Raw genomic sequence first — 17200 nt, 5'->3', positions numbered from 1 at the left:
AAATAATTTTTTTAAAAAACCGAAAGCAATAAACTTAAGGACAAACTTAATGGCCCAGTTTATGGAGGAAGATGTTCCCTTTAAAATCACAATGAATATTGAGGAAGGTAAAGTGAAGGAAGGTCCCTTCTAAATACTGATTTGTTTTTCAAAGTGATTCAAAATCTTTGGTATAAAGAGAGGGTAGGATCTGAGAAAAGGAGGTTAATTGGGGTGAAGGAATGACAATAAAACATCTTTTCCAGCTTGAAAAATTGGTTTAAAACTAGCCAAGCTCTCATAAATCTGTCTTTGAAAGGAAGTGAGTTTGATTTGTTCTTCCTTTTGATTTTTCTGAAACAGAATGAAACAGAAGAGTAGTCCAGAGAAGTCCAGATCATAACTGGGGTCAAGTATAGCAGAATTCATATGGAAATGTTAACAATCTGGCTTATACTCTGTGGAAACAAGATAATGCAAACCCTATAACAAACTTTGGTTGAACACCTTCATTTGATGAATTCAATATTTACCTCATTCATTCAGTATGGAATAATATAGTGAATATATAATAAGAAAGTAGAAAAGAGTGAGAGTAGTATTTAAGAACATAAGAATAGCCTTACTGGGTCAGACCAAGGGTCCTTCAAGCCCAGTAGCCCGTTCTCATGGTGGCCAATCCAGGTCACTACAGGTACCTGGCCAAAACCCAAGGTGTAGCAATATTCCATGCTACCGATCCAGGGCAAGCAGTGGCTTCCCCTGTGTCTTTCTCAATAACAGACTATGGACTTTTTCTCCAGGAACTTGTCCAATCCTTTCTTAATTTAATAAGCAAATACCACATAAGTGCGGTGATTGACCAAGAGGTCCAAATTTTGGGGCTTGTCCCCGTTTGCAGGCTGTCTACCTATCAGGTTCTGAGCACTTCGGGTATTGCACTAATTTGTGATAAATGTATCAGTAATAGCGGGTGATCTGTTGTCTTTTTGAATATAGTACTTTATTTTGGATGTACCCAGAATTTATACAATAGATATTCCCAATATTTATCTTTAGTTTTTTTTAATGGCCATGTACTAATGGCAACATTAGTGCATGGCCATTAATAGTAAAATTGGAAAATCAGCCATTTTACTACTGTAGTAAAAATAGTGCACCATTAAAATGGCTGGTTAAGGCTACTTTTTACCACAGCTTAGTAAAAGGAGACCCCTAAGTGAAGAGAGTTAGTAACCTAGACTTCCTGTAAGTTTGCTGCCGCCGCTGCTGTCCTTCCTCAGAACCCATGCTCGAAAAACGACCGATCACCCACTGCGCATGGGAGCACCGCCCCGACCGGCTCCTCCAGGCCGACGACGCGCACAGGCCTAAGTGGCCAACCAAAGCAAAGGATCCGATGCTGCAAAAACACGATCCCGAAAGTAGCCCTGCATGCCACTCCACCTCCGATAGCCCCGATCACCTACCATGGCGCCCGATGTACAAAATCTGCCCCGGAGGGAATAGAGAGCTGAGGCTGAACAGGTTGAATAAGGCAAGAAAGAGTGTGCCTATATCTTTAATAAAGGGGGAGGGAATGCTGCTGCACAGGGAAGTGGGGTGGGGGTAGGTAAATGTTGCTTCACAAGGAAGTGGAGTTGGAGGACATGATGCTGCTGCACAGGGAGGGAGGGAAGACAAAGGGGGCCAGGGAGCAAACGTGCTTTGCTTTGGGGGGAGGGGTGTGCTGGGGGGCCAGGGAGCAATCTTGGATTGCTTTGGGGAGGATAAAGAAGGGGGCCATAGAGAAAGACAAAGAAAGGTAGGCAGGCAGGCAAGGGGCCACAGAGAGATAGAAAGACAGTGGACAGGGAGAGAGACAGAAAGAAAGACAAACAGGGGGCCAGAGGGAGAGAGACAGACAGTGGGAGGGAGAGAGATAGAAAGAAAGAAAGAGACGGGCAGGGAGAAGCACAGACAGAAAGAAAGACAGACATACATATATTCTAGCACCGTTAATGTAACGGGCTTAAACACTAGTACCGGTATATGCTATAATTCACTGTGACCATATACCATGAGAGCTAAATTTTTATCGTTGAGACCTTGCATATTCTTGTAACTACTTGATTTGAAAATTAGGTTTTAAACTAGAAACAATGGCACACATTACTAGAGACACATCTTCAGTGAACACCTTTTGATTTTTCTTTCATTGATGGTTTTCTTCAGTTCTAGTACGAACGGACATCTGCAACCTCTATTCAGTTATGCAAGATTTCTTCGTCTTTCCATTACCCTCTCTCCCCTTCCACTGCCTCTTCAAGCTCATCCCAGTCATCATAGTGATATACCTTTGTCCAGGGGCCACACAGACTGCAGTTTCCCCAAGAACCTGGCCAACAAGAAGCTTAAATCAGGCATTAGATGATGTCATTGAGCAATGGGAGAGACACAGCAATCAAAGCTAGGCCTTCCATATGGCATTGTGCAGCCCTCGACATTGAGCCAGTTAAGAAAAGAGAGGTCTTTTGTGCAATAGGCTACTTATTCATTTGAGGCAGGCAATATTTGGCAGAAGATGTAAGGAATTTGAGAGCAAATGGAACTGCCATCAAATGGTGTGGCTTTTTTTTTTCTGCATTACAGGCATTTCAGCGGTTTCAATAAAAATGCTTGTGATCTAATTGTTGTCTGTAAGACTAACCAATAATTTAATGGAAGGTAGAGTTTAATATTACAAATGTGACATCCCTTATTTAGATGTAAGTTTACAGCTGTGTGCAATTTGATTTTTAATTTCATGTGGCACCACTGGGCTTCTGTGACACCAAGCTCAACTTTCAAGAAACATCGGAGATCCAAGGAAATACGAGTAGTATTAATTTGGCAGTACTCATTGTGATTATACAAAAAATGTTCCCCAGTTTTTTCCTAGCACTGTTGGTTGTATGACTTTCCCACCTTTACTGTTGTAAAGTCAAATGAAGCGCGTCTATAGGGAATAGAACATAGAGGAAGTATATGAGTATAGAAAGCTAATAATCCATTGTGCAAGAAAGCCCAGCTGGTAGCTTGAAACAATTTACTTATCCTTTCCATTTCATGTCACAACCTCTAGCATCCTTAAAGCTTATGTGTCGATATTTCTGTTTGCAAGCACAGTAGTGTAATTCATCTTGATAATCAGCCTTTCCTTGTAATTAATTGATGTCTAGATTCCCCATAGTAAGATTGTTTATTTTGTTATATTCTATCCAAAAAGGAAAACATTTCCTGCTTAATTTTTAAATACTGTAGAGTGAATCATGTAAATCATTCTTAGAGGATGACGTGGAAAGAAGACAAATGTCTTGCAAACAAGCCAATCTGAAATTTTAAATTGCTCCATGCCAATAACGTGCTCTTTTCTTCTTTTTTTGTAGAGTGACCAACAGCTGGACTGTGCCTTGGATTTAATGAGGCGTTTGCCTCCCCAACAAATTGAGAAAAATTTGAGTGACCTCATTGATTTGGTAAGAATCATTTCAGACTAGTGGAATACATTGTATATGTTGAGAGGCTGCCGGATGTGTTTGAGGAAAGTGTTTATCCACTCCTACCCTAGCTAAGAATTCTCAAGCACCAGTCTGACCTCATATGCAACTCCTTTAAATGAGGTCCTTTATTTTCTTACTCCTTCTTATCTATCTATATGTTCCTCCTTTGTTTACACCCTACGCTGTCTACTAGAATGTTTTATGGCATATTCTGTTGACATTGTAATGTAGCATAGTATGCCATACCTTGTGTTGTTTGAATATTTTTACTGCTGAAATTGTCTTTTGCTTATGTTTGTACACTGCATTGAGTGAATTCCTTGAAAAGAGCAGTAAATAAATAAATATAAACAGGTCTGGGCTCCCACTTTGCATTTCTGGGCATTTGTAGTCACTTGGAAGATAACCTGGCACCGTTAGCTCAGCAGATAAACAGGAGGGCCAGACAAGGGCTCCATTTACTAAGCTGCGCTGGCGGTTTTAGCACTCGCTAGACGCTAACGCCTCCATAGAGCTGGTGTTAGTTTTTCAGCATAGCAGGGGGGTTAGCGCGTGCTAAAAACGCTACTGCAGCTTAGTAAAAGGAGCCCTAAGTGCACTGCTTGGCATCTACAGTGTGCAGTTTTTTTGTATTTTGAATAAAAGCATTTGCGATTTGCAACATCTTCCTTCAGCCATCAGTGTTTCTCCTCAACAGAATAGGCATTGATTTACAAAATGCATTTTATGATATAATTATTTTATTGAAAAGTTACCACAGTACAAATGAGCATCGTAGTTTAAAACAAAGGACATTATTTAGAGCAAGGAGATCTGCGAAGCAGGTTTGTATCCAGGGTACGCGAGCTGCTTGTTGGGAGTATGCGGCACTGCACGGATTTCCCGCCCCCCCTTTCCTCCTTAATGGATGCCGCCACCACTGGGGATCCCATGCCCTCCAGTTGCATGCCCCCCTCCCGCTGACCCAGAAGGCTTCCCTCCAATGACAGAGCTGATGTTGGAGGGAAGCCTTCCGGGTCAGTGGGAGATCCCAGTTACCTCTTTCCAGGTAGGCAGCTCCTTCCTGCCTTCAGCCACATTTGTTGCAGGGATGTGGGTAGCGGCTCTTGCACGCTACATGTGGCTGACCAGAAGCCTTCTCTCCGACGTCATATTTTAAAATTACCACAGGGGCACTTATGCCACCCATTTTGTAGGAAGTAAGGACTCTTGCATTATTTGTGTGCTCACTAGTTAGTGCATCTAAATTATCGAACACTAGCTGGTTATCTCAAGAACACCCACTCTGCCCCTGTCAAAACCTCTCAAGAATATAAAGAAATAGGGCACCTGTGCTAGTCATTCTTTTTGCTGTGTTAGATGCACATTAGGTTAATAAACTAAACTCGAATCATCATTCTGAGAAGGCTCGACTCGGTTTACAGCAATTAAATAAACAGGGAATGATTTACAAATGATAAATAGAAGATAATAGCAACATTTCAAAACAATTAATTTTCAAAATGTTTGGCAAACAGAGTAGTTTTTAAAGATTTATGGAAAAATTGAAACGAACTGGAACGCCTTAAAAAAAAAAATAAAAAAAAGGGGGGAGATCATTCCAGAGTTGGGAGAATTTAAAGACCAAAGATTGACTGAAGATCTTGACTCCTTTTTTAGAAGGAAGGGAGAGTTTAAATTGTTGGATACCTCTTGCAAAGGAGAATCGGTAAACGTTCCAAAATAAAGGAATAAGAGGAATAGAATTTTAAAAGAAATACAAGCGCATTTAAATTGAATTCTAAAATAAACCGGGAGCCAATGAAGATTATGACGCAGAGGGGTCACATGGTCAAATTTACATTTTCCAAAGATCAGCTTTGCAGCAGTATTCTGAATTAATTGTAATCGATGAAGACAAATTTTTGTAATGCCGAGGTAGATAGCATTACAGTAATCAAGACGAGATAATATAATTGATTGAACCAAGATAGAAATAGACGGTGATGAAAAAGATGTCTAACCTTCCTCAGAATTTGCAAGCTAAAGAAGCATTTCTTGACCAAGGAATTTATTTGGTCCTTGAAGGAAAGAGAGGAATCAAAAAGGACTCCCAATATGTTAGCAGAGAACTCAATGGGTAAGGAGGACCCAGATACCAGAGCTACAGGAGGAGGAAGACAGTCCAATCTTGGACCTAACCACAAAAGCTTAGTTTTAATTGTATTAAGCTTCATCCGGACAGATAAAGCCCAGGCTTGAAATTTAGAAATGCAAAGATTTATTTTGGAAACTAGATTGGTAATATCCAGATCAATCTCAATCAATATAAAGATATCATCCACATAAGTGAATAACATTTCCCAAGCTGACAGCTTAAAGGTGTAAGTGTGGTCATAAAGAGATTGAATAAAATTGGAGAGAGTGGGGAGCCATGAGGAACCCCACTGGGAGGTTGCCAGGAATTGGAGATATCGTCTTCAATATTCACCCTTCAATATTTACCCTTTCCAAAATATGGTCAGTGGAAGCACTATAAGCTGCATTGCTGTTTTTGTATGTTTTTTGTTGACCGTAAGGAATTCACTCTGCGCTCAAGTTTGGAAATACAAATCCAAGTTTCCAAGTTTGTTTAAAATTTGATATTCTGCTTATCCAGTTACTAAGCAGCGTAGTATAAAATCAGAGGATACATAGGATAAGACACACAAACGTACTGAGACGGAAAGAAGGGGAAGAACCACATCTCAAGATAGAACAGAAAAACAATTACTTGAGGAGGGAACCCATCTGTACTAAAGGTTTAGGGAACAAGAATAATTATAGATCAAAGGCATCCTTAAATAGGAATGCTTTTAATTTTGATTTAAATTGTTCTAATATCGTTATTTCTCGTAAATGGGTGGCCATAGAATTCCAAAGCATGGGGGCAGTTACTGAGTTGTGCTGATGTGTCGTAATGAAGGAATGGATAGCAGATCTTGGGTATTTGAATGAAGGAGCATTTGGGATTAGAAGTCTGTCAATGAATTCTGGGGTGTTTGTGGCTCGTGCTTTGAAACTTAGGAGCAAAATTTTATATGTAACTCGATGAGAAATAGGAAGCCAGTGGGCCTTAATCAGAAGTGGTGTAACATGATCGAATTTCCTTGAATTTGCAATAAGTTTTATTGTAGTATTTTGGACTATTTGCAGCCGTCTGTGTTCTTTTTCTGATTCCTTTGTATAATGTGTTGCAATAGTCAAACCAAGAGACTGCACCAAGATATTTAATGAGGAGGGTTCGAGAAGTTTCCAGAAAAGGAAAACATGGTGAGAGAGTGTATTGGAATCTTTTTCATACGGTTTTTGCTTGGTAATTTGAAGTTCTTAACCTCCATGAACCTATGAGAGAGCTGCTGGTGGACTGTGCGGCTGTTAGATGAGCAAAGACCCGCAGAAGTGAGAATAAGAATTAACAGACAAGTTATAGGTAACCAGCATGTGGAATTATAGCAAGAATGCCTTTCTTGTTTGCTTTTATAGAGTAGTATAGTTTAGTGCGCTACACAGTTGGGGAATTTTAAAAATCTAGTTGAAAATACTACTTTAATGAAGAAAGAAATGGAAAGGTAGTGAGGTCTTAACATTTTGGGAACAGGGAGATTCCTAGCCTTGATTGTGTTGCATTCTAAAATTTTTAACCTTGAGCTTAAGATAATTAATATTTAAAAGGAGCAGGGGGTAGGGGAATGCAGTATTTTTTGGGGGGGAGGTCATTGGGTCTCGTAAGCCCAAATGCTTTTCATTCATTAGCAGAACTTTGTGGTTTGGCCTTTCACCACATCTGCTGCTGTTTTCTTTTGAGGCTGCAAATCCGCAATTGCACTTCATTAGAAACCCTGTCACTCACTCCTCTCCAGTCTACCTAACTGCAAGAAAACTTAATATATTAGGAGGGAAATGAGATAAGAAGTGTATAATTCGAAATAGGCTGTCCTGCCTTTAGAATCTTTCACTAAGAACCATTTGTAAATAGATTAATTGCTGGTTTTGTCCTAGAGACCACAAATGATCCTTATTTCAAGTACCATTTTAATCGTGCAGAGGTTTTTTGTCTTTGTAGAATATGTGGTAAGAATTTTATAGACGATGTAATGCAGTATTTGTGGCTTGTTGAGGACTTCATCTTCTCTCTCCCCTACCCCACTGCCATAAGAATGTAATGTGGGACACAACAAATTGGTATCAAACTTTGGCCACAGATTTTAAAATTCAGTTGTGCTCATAAATTTACATACCCCTGGCAGAATTTGTCTTAAGACGTACCATTTGTAGAATCTATAAGTGATCAAACAAAACACACTTTTTTTTTTATTTTAGAAAAATGTTTTATTGAATTTCAAACAATATACAACAAACCATAAAAACAACCAAGAAAGAAACAATATACAATACCACAGTACAACTTGGTAAATGCTGACAATAGGAGGTCTGCCATGTTCATCCTTCACGGAGACCTCAAAGTCCACACAGAAACAGAAGAAAGCATCCCCCGCCTTCCTCCTCCTCCCCCCATCCCGCACTCCAGTACCAAAAGTTCAAAATAGAACTTCTAGCCCTAGGGGACAAACCCTCCCAAATAGGAGCCCAAATTCCCCAATATTTTTTCCACTGACCAGGATCACCCCATTTGACATCCATATATTCAAATTTAAGCAAAGTAAATACAGTAAAACCTTGAATTGCAAGTAACTTGGTTTGCAAGTGTTTTGCAAGACAAGCAAAACATTTTATTAAATTTTAACTTGATATACAATCCATGTCTTGCAATACAAGTACGTATAGTATTTTGTATTAAAGTTTTTGGGTTGTAGAACGAATCATCTGAGTTTCCATATTTCTTATAGGGAAATGCGCTTTGATATACGAGTGCTTTGGATTACAAGCCTGTTTTCGGTGTATTTTGTATTAAAGTTTTTGGGTTATGGAACAAATTGTTTGAGTTTCCATTATTTCCTATGGGGAAATTTGCTTTGATATACGAATGCTTTGGATTACAAGCATGCTTCTGGAACGAATTATGCTCGCAAACCAAGGTTTGACTGTAGTTCATTTCACCATATGGTAAGGTTAGGCACTTGCGGCTGTTGCCACAGAACAAATATACATTTCCTAGCCAACAGGGAAGCTTTTTGCAGCAACAAATTACACTCCTCTGGTCAATCCCAAGGAAGTGATCTGAGAGAAGAGCAGAACATCCGCCCTTAATGGAATTGTTTTATGCAGAATAGTCTGTAGATAAAGTCCCACAAAAGACCAAAACGTCTGCAGTCTCTCACAAGACCAATACAGATGAAGGAGGCCAGCTGGGGTGGAATGGCACTTAGGACATTGATTTTTTTTTTATTTTTAATGTGTTTCAAATTAAACCACTATGCAACACAGTATAGTACAAATAGCACAATCATTAAACAAACCATAGCAATAAAGGAAATAATGAAATGTTCCAGTTCAGAGGTTTGCATATCCTTAGGGCCTGATTCTATATATGATGCCGGTCTTTGCAGCTGCCTAAGAAGGAGGCCGAGAAATGCATGTCACTCACTCACTGGCATCCCATACAGAAGCGTGTCTCCCTTAAGACACAGATGCCTTATGGAACCTTATGGCGCCAGTTAGAGAATCGTTCCTGCCTGATCACAAAGACAGTCTTTGCTGAGGGATCCCTTACCATCAGCTGATTGTGGCACGAATTCCTGCTGGCTTAGCTGATTGGGGGGAGCTGAGCTGAACTGGCAGCAATAGAGGACCCCCCGACACCCCCTCCCACCCCCACAGATCAGCAGGAGGAATGCCCACACTCTCTCCTGCCTGACACCTCAACACCCCACCCCTAAGATCTGCAGGAGGGATGCCAACTCTCTTCTGCCTGACACCCCCCTCGAGATCGGCAGGAGGGATGCCCACTCCCTCCTGCTGTTGGGCCTCTTTGAACCCCAGACACTCCCCCAACACCCTACCCTGACACCCGTAGACAAAGGTGCACATGAGGCCACTGCAACAGTTGGTCATGTACAGATGATCCCAGGTGTCGCAGAACTACATTTGTTTCTTCTGTACAAAAACAGCCAAGATCAGCATGAGTTGGTGGCTGAAGTTGTCCAATCTCGGCTGAGGGATGCTATTGGCATCTCCAAATTGGGTGGTAGTTGTCATGGATGCCAATCTGACAGGCTGAGGAACCCACTGCCTAAATCATAATGCACAAGGTCACTGGTCTCCGGAGAAGGCACTCTGGTCGATCAACCGACTGGAGTTCCTGGCAGAGCACCTAGTGCTGAGAAGCTGCTTCTTCTGCAGTTACAGTTAGTGAGAGTTTTATGCCAGTTTCTTCTCTGTTGTGCCAATGTGAAATATTGGCAACTTTTTCTTCTTTTATACTGAAGGGGATGAGTGGACAATCGAGTGAAAAAAATAAAGTGTGACTGGGACAAGGAGTTGAGATCATCAAGTCACCAAATACAGGGTTAAGGAGAAGGTGCTAAAGCTGTGACATTTCTGGCATTTCACGGGACTTCTAAAATGACATGATATACAAATATTCATAAGTGGCATATGTATTATTTGCATATAATTTGCTTGCTGTGTTGGGTATAAACTTACGGTATAGAAAATTGAATGAATAAATAAGATAATAAGGGCCTGGGAGTAGCTGTATTTTCCATCCTCTGAAAGGCTGTTGAAAGGGTTTGGGATTTTTTTTCCTTAACAGCAATCAGAAAAGCGCCAACCCCATTTTAAAGAGACACATTAAAGCATTAGAGAACTGTGTTCTCAGCTTTTGAGTCTTCTACATCGAGTTTTAAGATCAAATGCTTGTGTTTGTGATACCTATAACTTCTCGTTCTTTGTAGCTTTGCTTGCCCTCCTTTTCTGGTTTTTATTTATTGATTTGTATTTAACATCTTGAAGAAATTGACCTGAGTACAGCAAGTAGATCAACCAAGAAAAAATGACGGCTGTTCTTTCTTTGATTTTGTTCTTGTAGTAGAGCCTGTCTGGTTCCTGCATTCTTGGCTATACAACGTGTCACCAGAAATGAGAGCTCGCCGATTGCACCCACAGTGCTAACATTCCTTCCGTTGCAGAAATGCATTGCAAAGAGACTAGAATTCGCTTTGGAGAGCTTGCAAGTTTCTGTAATTAAAGAGCTTCCCAACCCAAGTTCACAGCTCGTCAGCTACAAATATGCCTCCCCAACTGTGTCTTACTCTATTGTGATGCTAAAAGCTTATTGGTGAAGATTGTTCATAAGTGATACCGAAAGAGGTTTTTAATGCTTGTTGAGCTTCAGAATTTATTTTACCTGCATGGGAATCATTAAAGCTACTTTTGTGCAGTCAGGAATACCCAAAATATGTGGCTTTGACAATACATTCTGCAGTCTTAGTATACCATCCTGCTTACAGCTGAATCTGGAGGCTGTGAGCCTTCTCTCTTATCTCATGCTGGAAATTATCTTCTGCTTGATTTTTGGGAATTTAGTGACATCTATTTTAACAGGTGGGTTGTGGTGAAAAGGATAAGATGCTATACGTGTTTCTACACACACTAAGGAGAACGTGCCATCCATAGGGGCTCATTTTCAAAGCACTTAACCACACAAAGTACCACAAGTTTCAGTGTCTTAAGTGCTTTAAAAATGAGTCTCATAGCCCTAAGGAAACCGGTGTCTGGAACTAACTGTTAACTTTATTCTTGAGGTCTCATAGTGTACTAGACTAGACAGTGCCACCTGTTGGGTGAAACCAGGAACTTAGAACTGTGTTTCTTAACCTTTTCAAGCCATGTACCTACCCCCTAAGCCTAACAAATACCAACCGAGTACCCCTGCCCAAACTCTGCCCCTGACCACCCCATAATAATAGTACTAATTAATGCAATTTCTTCCATCCATTTTTCATATACACACAATATAATCATATTAATACGTAACAGTGACCACAAAATAAAAAAAAAAACACAAAGCGCACTGTATGCAGAGAAAATGTTAATTATCATTTATATTTGCATTTTTTTCAAAGAGGTCACGGCAGATGACTTTAAAATACGCAATTGGTAACAACTATAGAAAAAATAGACAAATATAGAGCAAAATATAGACAGCAGATATACATTCTCAAAACTGACACATTTTGATCACTAAATTGAAAATAAAATCATTTTTCCTACCTATTGTTGTCTGGTGATTTCATGACTCTGGTTGCACTTCCAGTGGCAAAATAACACTCAGAATTTAGAAAGCCCCCCCCCCCCCCCCAATATCCTTATTCAGCCAAATAAGGATACCTCTAAAACAGCTGCCATTCTCCCATCTACAGAAGTAATTTATGATGCCTAATGCCACTGGCTAACACTGGAAATGGCATTAGGCGTCATAAAGCCGCCTCCATTTCCAGCACCTACCTTTCATGAAGCCGTGACTCTAGAAATGGTAGCTTTGCGTGATTGACTTGTGATTGGTGGCTGTTTTGTAGGCCACTGACAACAACAGTGCCATTTAATGAATCTGGCCCATTGTACAGTTTGTAAAGAAACTGAAAATGTCCTAAGCGGGTATTGGCTTATGATTTATTTCATCAATGCTCACATCCTTTCTGCAGCGTTTTAGTCATCTTGCACTCTTTTGTTTCTCTGCACAATAACCTGTGATCTCCATGCAAAGAATTCCAATAAAACAGAGCTTGTGGAACATCGTGGGTTGCAATTAAGAGCACTCCATTTCCTTGAAGTAGGCAGGTAACGGTGTGTGTTTGCACAGATGCATGCATCTTGTAGAATCCAGCTCCAGAGCTCTCTAAACTTGCAGTCTTTTGTTTGATTGTTTTTTCAAACATCCAAGCAAGCTACAAGAAATGAAGCTTTAACAATCCTTTTTGTCAGCATTGGCCATTGGTAAAATTTGCCAACATTGACTCTCCTATATTGTATGCACAGAGCACATAGCTGGAAGTGGAAGAGTTTGTGAGGGGATTCCATACAATCAGGGGACAGCTTGGTGCAAATACAGTATATACAACTAAAATGACCCTGTTAGTGAGTTTTTCCCTGTCATACTGTACACAAAACCAATCAATTTGGAGATGTTATCCCATATAATCCATGCATTGATTATCCCAGGACAAGCAGGCAGCATATTCTCACGAATGGGTGACGTCACCGACGGAGCCCCAGTACGGACCACTTTAAAAGTGCATCGCCACTTTAAATCTTTAGAAAGTTTGTGATAGCCCGAACCACGCATGCACGAGTGCCTTCCCGCCTGACGTAGGGTGCGCAGTTTCTTGGTTTCCATGGAGCTAAGAAGTTGCTCAGCAACATCTGTTAGTATTTTTCACTGCCTTCCTGCTCTCGCAGTTTTCTTTTTTGACTTTTTAGTCATTATTGGTTTTTCTTTCTTTTTTTTACTTTTTCCCTCGTGCGGGTTCGGCCCGCTGGGGCCTGTTCCGCTTCCTCAGCCTTGACTTTTGATTTTGCTGAAGCGGTTTTTCTCTCAATGTCCCAACCTCAAATGGGCTTTAAAAAGTGCGATCGCTGTGCTTGCCCTATTTCCATCACAGACCCGCACCGCTGGTGTCTTCAGTGTCTGGGGTCAGAGCACAAGGCTGAAGCTTCAAAAGTGAACGTTTAAAAAACCGTCAAATTCAACAATGTCTTCTTTTCGGTGTTGCTATGGAGGGTGAGCCGACACCAGCCCTGACATCGGGATCCGCATCGAAGTCGACGTCGCTGGAATCCTCTTCGGTGTTTCTACCAGTGGGTAAGCTGGCTAAGAAGCCTTCCCCCCACCCCTTTGGTCCCTCAGGTCTCTGCTGCAATGAGCCAAGTCCTGCCGACCTCAAGGCACCCTAAAAAATGCTCAGCTCCGATTCAGGTGAGTGCTTCGTCATCAGCCTCCTCATCTCCGGAGCGCAGAGTGGCACCCACGGTACCAGTAAAAAACCCAACGGTACCATTGCACTCGCTGAAACAGAAAATTAGGGAATTGCTGCAGCAAGAGTTACGGGAGCAGTTACAGCTTTTACTTCCCGTAAGGGCGACACCGGCACCTCCAGTGTCGGTTCCAGTTCGGTCTGAGCTTTCCACGTCGGCACTGATTGTCTTGGAATCGCCATCGGTCCCGCCTCGTTTGGTCAAAGAATCGATGTCGCAAAAGGGCTGTGATGAAACGTCCCGTGATGAACAGGCCATGCTAAACTGTCCCAATCTGTGCAGGGTACTACTAATAACCATTCTCTGCATTGTCTATGACTTTGTATTCATAAGGGAACAAGAGCAGTGCTGAATTGACTATAAAGAGTGCTGCGGGATTACCCGTGCCATGTACTCCTTAATTCTGTTTCATTATGCATGTTCACTCTCCTTGAGCAATAACTAATTTTGCATTTTTTGTATTAAGATTCTCAAGAATCCTTTCTGGTTGCATTACTGGAGGATTAACATCATTTAGACACTTGATTCATTTCCCCTCTGCCTTTTAGAGTGACCCGCCTAGCTTTTCTTTTCTGCATTTTAGCCCAGATGGAAAAAAACAGAGGTATAAAATTTCCAGCAGGTAAAAACAATCCCTGTACTTCTGAAGATAAAAGTGGTCCAATTTAATTTCAGATATCTGGCTTACTCACCAGGTGGGCTCTAGTTACAATGGAACGCTTGTTCAATAAACATTTCCTTTGAATATACTGATCTGTGTTCCATTCAGTGGATCTTCTCTTTATAAAGCTTTTCATGGAATTCCTACTTGAAGCAGATACACGAGCACCTTCTCTGGGATTCCTCAGTGTTCATTCATTTTGGGTGGTCTGATTACAGGAAAAGCATCCTGCTGCATTTAAGGATACAAATGAAGTATGAGAAATCAGTGCTATGTACAAGGGAAGAGGAAGTAGGTGGAGGAATTTGATTTGCTTGCATAACCTGTGTGTGTAAATACATGTAGTATTTGTATATGGGAGCGGCTAGTAGGCCGGTTATAGTAAAGGCAGTCAATGTTGGAGCCAAAGTTCACAGTCCTTAAAAGATTATATCACAAGTACCAGGAGCCTTGGTGCTACAGCTATGGGACATTATAAAACTGAAAATAGTCTTCCTGTATTGATTGGTTTCCGTTTCAACACTGTGCCTTTGTAGTCTTTCCAGAAGAGCTGTCGAAACAGGCTTGCCACCTGCTGGCTTCCTGCTGCCTCTGCATATACAGTACATTAAGGTATTGCTCTAATGCAGGGCTTCTTAATTCCAGTCCTCGAATTCCACAATGAATATGCATGAGAGACATTTGCATGCACTGCTTCCTTGGTATGCACATCTCTCCTGTCTCCATAAAGAATTCTGCAAAAAAGTAGGTGTCCCATCACTAGCTGTAAAATGTGTAAAAACACCAAAAAGGTGGTAGGTAGGTAAAGCATTCGATAGCGTACCACACCGCAGGTTACTGAGCAAGATGAGTTCTATAGGATTAGGTAACACATTGACGAAATGGGTTGGGAGCTGGCTTGGAGGTAGGCTCCAAAGGATGGTGGTGAACGGCACCCACTCCGAAATGACGGAGGTGATTAGTGGACTACCACAGGGCTCAGTCTTGGGCCCAATCCTATTCAACATCTTTATAAAAGACTTGGCAGAAGGGCTTTGAGGTAAAATAACATTATTCGCCGATGACGCCAAACTGAGTAATGTAGTGGGCAAATGCACAACAGACGAAGATTCAGTGCCCGACAACATGATGCACGACCTACTCCTACTGGAGCGATGGTCTAGGACATGGCAACTCAACTTCAATGCCAAAAAATGCAAAGTTATGCACCAGGGCAGCCAGAATCCATGCAAGTCTTATACCCTTAATGGCGAGATCCTAGCAAAAACGGTAGCAGAACGAGACTTGGGGGTAATCGTCAGTGAGGACATGAAGTCTGCCAATCAAGTGGAGCAGGCTTCGTCCAAGGCAAGACAAATCGTGGGCTGCATACGAAGGGGTTTCGTCAGTCGTAAGGCGGAAGTCATTATGCCATTGTATAGATCCATGGTGAGGCCCCACCTGGAATACTGTGTGCAATTCTGGAGGCCGCATTATCGCAAGGATGTGCTGAGACTGGAGTCGGTGCAAAGAATGGCCACCCGGATGGTCTCGGGACTCAAGGATCTACCATACGAAAAATGGCTTGACAAATTACAGCTATACTCGCTCGAGGAGCGCAGAGAGAGGGGGGACATGATCGAGACGTTCAAGTATCTTACGGGCCGCATCGAGGCGGAGGAAGATATCTTCTTTTTCAAGGGTCTCACGACAACAAGAGGGCATCCGTTGAAAATCAGGGGCGGGAAACTACGAGGTGACACCAGGAAATTCTTTTTCACTGAAAGAGTGGTTGATCGCTGGAATAGTCTTCCACTACAGGTGATTGAGGCCAGCAGCGTGCCTGATTTTAAGGCCAAATGGGATCGGCACATGGGATCTATTCACAGGGCAAAGGTAGGGGAGGGACATTAAGGTGGGCAGACTAGATGGGCCGTGGGCCCTTATCTGCCGTCTATTTCTATGTTTCTATGTTCCTTAGGCATCTGAACCAATCAGACCTTAGGCAAGCCAATCAAGGTCTTAGGCTCCTCCCTCAGTATCCTGGTTACAGAGGGAGGTGCCTAAGACTTGATTGACTCAAACGCTACCTTTGTTATCATTTGGAATATCAGTGTTGTGAATATTGTCAGTGGGATAATATTCATAGTCAAGTTAAGAGTCCTTACTCCTAATGGTCATGGGTCTAGGTCTTTTCTCGGGTTTCTCTCATCTCTGGTTCTTTCTTCTCTCCCAAAACTGGGAGATGTTAATGCTTGAATGCAGTAGAATAAAAACAAAGGAACACGATGGCAGATAAAGGCCAAATGGCCCATCCAATCTGCCCTTCTGCAGCATCCACTATCTCCACCTCTCCCTAAGAGACACCCTATGTCTGTCCCACTCTTTCTTGAATTCAGAGCGTTGTAGGTAGTTATTTTCACTGCTAATTTTTTGGGAGCTTAATGTCAAAGAATTTTAATTTAATGTGAAGTATTTCACTGGTAATTAAATATCACAAAGACAAGTATGTTAATTTTCTGATACCAAGTTTAAGAAAGAAAGCCTCTTAGATGTCCTGATATTTTTTTTTTCTGTAAAAAAAAAAAATAATAATAATAATAATAATGCAGTGAACTCATCCAATATGGCATGAAAAATGGAGCAGATGCATGCTGATCTGTTATTTATAACAACTAAGTTCCAGAAATGCATCTTGGAAGCTGCAGATGTTAAGAACCTGTTTAGTGTGAATGCAGTAACACAATAGACAGGTCATCTCTTCTTGTCTGCTGCGCTGTTCCACTTGTGATATCAGATCCCTGTTGCAGGACATATATACAATATCAATATTCTCTGTTAAAATAGATCAGGCCACAGGACCTCGAGAAAAATCATCAGTAATATTTTAGCAAGTAATTCTAGTGAATAGATCTGTGCCTCAGCAGTTGAATTGATTCAAATGTATCTGTGTCTGGCAGGTCCCCACCCTGTGCGAAGATCTTCTGTCCTCTGTTGACCAGCCACTGAAGATTGCCAGAGACAAAGTGGTAGGAAAAGATTATCTATTGTGTGACTACAACAGAGATGGAGATTCATATAGGTGAGTTCACATTGCGAAAGGTCT

General features: G+C 41.4%; 1 protein-coding gene across 3 annotated transcripts in view; it reads left to right on the top strand.

The window, feature by feature from the left end:
• Nucleotides 1-17200, top strand: part of CAPZB (capping actin protein of muscle Z-line subunit beta) — a 73356-nt gene that overhangs the window by 24545 nt on the left and 31611 nt on the right. For all 3 annotated transcript variants that reach the window (XM_033921302.1, XM_033921300.1, XM_033921301.1), the window contains exons 2-3: nt 3387-3476; nt 17055-17176. In XM_033921302.1, coding sequence (XP_033777193.1) covers nt 3387-3476; nt 17055-17176 — 212 coding nt within the window. The remainder of the gene's footprint in view (nt 1-3386; nt 3477-17054; nt 17177-17200) is intronic.

This window comes from Geotrypetes seraphini, chromosome 15 (genome assembly GCF_902459505.1).
Source record: "Geotrypetes seraphini chromosome 15, aGeoSer1.1, whole genome shotgun sequence".
Lineage (NCBI taxonomy): Eukaryota > Metazoa > Chordata > Amphibia > Gymnophiona > Dermophiidae > Geotrypetes > Geotrypetes seraphini.
This window is presented reverse-complemented; position numbering and strand designations above follow the sequence as displayed.